Here is a 5071-nt window from a genome sequence, read left to right on the forward strand (position 1 = left end):
GAGCTCCTACATTTTTAGATTTCCTACCGTAGCAGCACTTGTCCTATCGACAAGCACTACAGCAATATCTTTTAGATCTGCCTTGATTACAGCAGCGACACCTTATTTGCCCTGTATCACATTCCTACGAGAGCGGTTCCAGGCTTTTGTTTGACTAGAAATAACAAATTTTATTTGTATCATATTGATAATGTCTATAAATAACTTGTGTTAGTTTTTTTCCATAATAACTAAAATAAAATACCAGAGATATCAGTTTTATAATAACAGAGAAGAGATATATAAAAAAAAATTATAAATCAAAATATGGTAAATGCACAGCTATTGTCTGTTTTAGTTTTGTGTTATGTGTATTCTTTCTTTTATGAATGTAGCTAGGTACAGCAGTGAAGGGTGATTTCATCTTAGCAGCTGTGGTAAGTACCTATTCTAGTTTATTTATTAAATAATAAAACCAGAAAGTAGAGGTGCACGTCGAGGTATATCGCTTTTTCCCTTCCGAGCACTGTTCTAATTTGATTTTAAAAAATAATATTTTAATAAATAATATTGATTTTAATAATTTATTGAAGTGATTTTTTTATATTATTTATATATCTTGTTGTACTTTAACTTTATCATTCAATTATAATAAAATCAATGAATTTATTTTTTTTATTATTTGTATATCTAGTTGTAGTTTAAATTTACCATACAATTAAAATAAATTAATGAACTGAAGTTTTTTTTATTTGTTTCAAAAAAAAGATTTTTTTTTGTATTGAACCCTGGAATACCCTGAGTAAACCCCAGCCTTGGAAAGGGACGGAGAAGGTCATTACAAAGTTACTTTACATGCAAATGACTTAATACCATAGTTAAAATAAATATGTTGGCAAATTTTTGACATAATCGTAGTAAGAATAATAGCAGAATGCATTCCAATTACAATATTTTATTAAAACTTGTTCAAAAATTAAATTAATATTGGTAACTTAAGACCTTATATTATTCTGTATCCAATCAATATATGAGCCAACTTTAGTATAAACTCCAGGCCAGTTTTCTAAACCGCACGGACTCGGGCCATACGACACAATACCTGCCACAAAAAAGCCACGTCTTTTGTTGATGTATTCTTCAACCATTAGTGGTCCACCGGAGTCACCACGGCAGGAATCAATCCCTCTTTTTCCTCCCGCACATAACTGGGTATTTTGCAAATATTTTTTTGCAATTTTATATTTTTGTTGGCACTGTTGCAACGGCCAAATCGTGACTTCAGCTTTAAGCTTGAACGTACTTGGTTGATTTGTTTCTGTCACTCCCCAACCAGCAATATCCATGACTCTATCATCATAGTTTTTGTTGCGAAATTGAGAATCAATTGGTAAACAAATAGGTTGTATGAAGGTATTATATTCAATGTAACGGTCAAGACGGATTAATGCAATATCATTTTGTTGGCTTGATGAATATTCAGGATGAGTAATTACTTCTTCCACACCGCAGTCAACGTGCTCGTTAGCACAGTCCTTTTTTCCCTGTACATCATAAACGCAATCAGTATTTGTCGAAGTATCCCATTCTCCAAGGCGAACACCAGTTACACGCCAACTCTTCGGAATTGCAGATATGCAATGTGCTGCGGTAAGTACATAACGATTATTAATAAGGGCACCTCCACAATGATGGCCTTTTTCATTTCGTGCTGCAAAATTATTGAAAGATATATAAGCATCGTTAGATAAAATGTAAGTGTAATCCGAATCAAAGAAACAATTCTGTTTTTTAATAAAGTTTGTGGTAGTAAAACTTTCAATAGAAATAATCAAAATAAACTAATATGAATTAAAATTAAATGGAATTAATAATCTGCAATATACCTAAAAATCATATCACAATTAGTTTAGATAATGTTTAAATAAACAATTAGATGTTGAGGTTACAATTACTTTTGTTTATTTTACTTACATATTTGTCAAGATTTTGATTTCATTTCACCAAATCAGATTTTGTGTCTGAAAATGGATTAAATACAGAAAATTTTGCAAATATAGTATTGGAGAACATTGATATTTTAACAAATATAGGATTGACAGTTAAAACATTCATTTGTGATCAAGGGTCTTTGAACAAACAGGAAATGTTTTTCCTTACTAGAGATCAGCAAAAATAAATCTTTTATAGTTCACAATGAGAGAAAAATATATTTTATGTTTGATTTCCATTTTTTGATGAAATCTTAGGGTAATCGAAAACGATTTGCAAACGCTAGACGAAACTGTTAGTTTTAAAGTAATAAGTGAAATATATGATAAGGAAAAACATATGACAAAAATGTGTCCGAAGCATATATGTATATCCGTCCTCGTTTGAAAAGATGCGGATCAGAAACGCAGCACAAGTTTTTAGTCATACTGTAAAAGCCGCAATTAGAGCGTATACTGAAAGCGTGGGATTCAAAAAAGTTTCAAGCGAAGTTGCTGCCAATTATACCGCCAATTTTATTGCTAAATTAGACAAAATTTTTAATTGCATGAATAGTGAAATACTTAATGGGAATAATTCTCATCGATCAGCTGTACTGATGTGTAGTATGTCTTATAGTTATTTGAAGGCATTCATAGGTATAAAATAATTAAAAATTACAATAAATAACCTTGTCCAATAAAGTTTTACAAAAAGATAAATCTAAACCGTAAATCAAGATCGAATAGAAAACTTTTTTCAATTATTTAGGCAAAAGGACAGAAATAATAGAAATCCTTCAGTTGCTGAAATAAATCGAAATTTGGCACATTTGATGTTCGCTCAAAATCGTCCCTTATCCTCATCAAGTAACTGCGAAATAAATTGCTTAAAGGAAGGCAATGGGAATATAGTGCATTCCCACGTTGAAGTAATGGAAATAAAATTTATTTAAGAAATGAAATCGGATTATTTGGTAATCCTTGATAAGTTTTTTAATGATCATGGTTAAACTGCTAGATGGAAAAAATTTTAAATAAGTTTCTATACTTAAAATTTTAAAAATTAACTCAATATAATCAGAAAACAATTTCATTTCTTACTCTGCGTCTACACGGACAACACTTCAGCAAGATTTTTGAACACTTACACTTATTCACTAAGGGCCATGTTATGTAGAGCATCGGGCACGGCAAAATTAGGCTAGAGCCAAGTTAGCAACGTTGCTAGAAAATGAAAAGCTGTATTTTCAAAAAATTCTTAAAAAATGATCTTTTCGTTAATATAATTAAACTAAAACAAAAACCATTTTTCCTATAGAGTTTTGTTAGATCTTTCGATTGGTATTTACCAATTTCAAATACGATGCGTATTTTTTCAGATTATAGCGAAAATAAAAATTGACTAAAATCGACTTTTTTTGAAAAAATCTATTTTTAGAAAAATCTAGAAAAGGTACAATATTGCACGCAAATACATCTAATAGAGAATTAATCAAGCTATCAATAGCAAAAAAAAACATAAAAATCTAGTAGACCAATTTTGAGAAATTTGATGTCAAAGTTAAATTTCTATACTCGTCATAGCTTCAAGCTTTTTAAAAAATGTAAAACGAAAAAGTATAAAAAAAATGATAATGAAACCGAGTACATAAGATTCATTTCAATATCTTAACTAAAATATATATATTATTGAAATAAGTGCACATTTTGCACATGTTCCGATCTAACTGCATTTTATTTACATTTCGAAGGAGGTACAACCTGCATGCTCAAAGTTCCTAAAACTAGATTGATCACTCTTTCAAACGAAACTAATTTTACAAAAATCGAGCAGCACATTTTTTAATTATATATATTTAAAAAAGTGTTTTTTTTACGAAAAAAAATGTATGTTAACTAACACCATTCTAATAACATATTAAGGTGAAAAGCTGTACAATGCTAAAAACTCACCACCACTGTAAAGTTTAATAAAGAACTCTCTTAAAGGTATTTATTGGCAATTATATTCTGTGTTAAGGGGATAATAATAATATTAAATTAATTATAAATTTTACGAAAGGGTACAATGTTGCACGGTATTTTTTTGAAAAATATACATATTCTAGAATATTTTGGTATATAAATCATTAAAAATGAGTAGACAGATTTTCTAAAATTATCAAATATTTATTGCATAAATCCAATCCAGCGCAAACGTAAAGTCAAAATATCCACTGTTCATAAATTATTATAGATGGGTCTACTGTAAAGACCCATGCAAAGTATATGACAAAGTATATGAAAGTAATAACTGTTGCATTTCATTTTTTCTGACTTATTTATTTAGGTCGAGTGCGAGTTGGTCTAATTTGCGTTCTAATTTAGGGAAATTCCAAATTCTACCGATAATGTAGTGAAATGTTGGTATTTGGAATATTTTCAACGTAACTAAATTGAGCCAAAATAGAAAAATCACCAGAGTTGTCACTTTAATATTTTCATAAGATGTTTAATAAATAAAAAAGTGAAAATAAGGACCAGTTTTACAATGTACACTTAGAGAACACTTAAGTTAAATATAGTTTAAGTTTATTTCAGTCCTTAAGTGTTTACGGTTTTTACAATACAAAGATTTAATGAAAGTTTGTAATTATGTAAAATATGGCAATACTGGAAAAAACAAATAAAGTGTCACATGAAGTTCTTTATATACTTCAGCGGTTCGAAAACCTTTCTATTGTTAAATTTTCAAAAACAGTGGATAACGGGGCTCCTTCTTTGTAAAAAGCACCAGAAAGACGCTTTACATATAGTAAGTAAAAAATATGCATAACAAATGTCTCTGCAAAAACAACGTTGAACTTGCGTTTCCAAATAAAGCTGTAGTTTATAAGCTCTTTCTAATTTAAATCACGGTAAGTGCTTTGGTGAATGTCACTAATTAAATAAAAAAGTGACAAAAAACTTGGAACTAGAGCACCTAAAGCTTGTACAGCCTTGGCTACTTGTGGATAAATACGATCAGTCATCGCTTCTAATTTGACAGGCACAAGTTCTAATCCTGGTACGTGCAGTCCAAACAAATTATATACTTATACTGTTTAGTAACGACTGTCTTTATTATATTATAATGTGCA

General features: G+C 29.6%; 1 protein-coding gene across 1 annotated transcript; it reads right to left on the minus strand.

The window, feature by feature from the left end:
• Positions 1-918: 918 nt before the first annotated feature.
• Positions 919-1690, minus strand: LOC119667988 (melanization protease 1-like; the record flags this gene model as incomplete). Its single annotated transcript, XM_038077345.1, is given in 1 exon segment — positions 919-1690. A coding segment is annotated over 1 exon segment (716 nt), but the record flags the coding sequence as incomplete, so codon positions are not given.
• Positions 1691-5071: the final 3381 nt, after the last annotated feature.

This window comes from Teleopsis dalmanni, chromosome 1 (genome assembly GCF_002237135.1).
Source record: "Teleopsis dalmanni isolate 2A chromosome 1, ASM223713v2, whole genome shotgun sequence".
Lineage (NCBI taxonomy): Eukaryota > Metazoa > Arthropoda > Insecta > Diptera > Diopsidae > Teleopsis > Teleopsis dalmanni.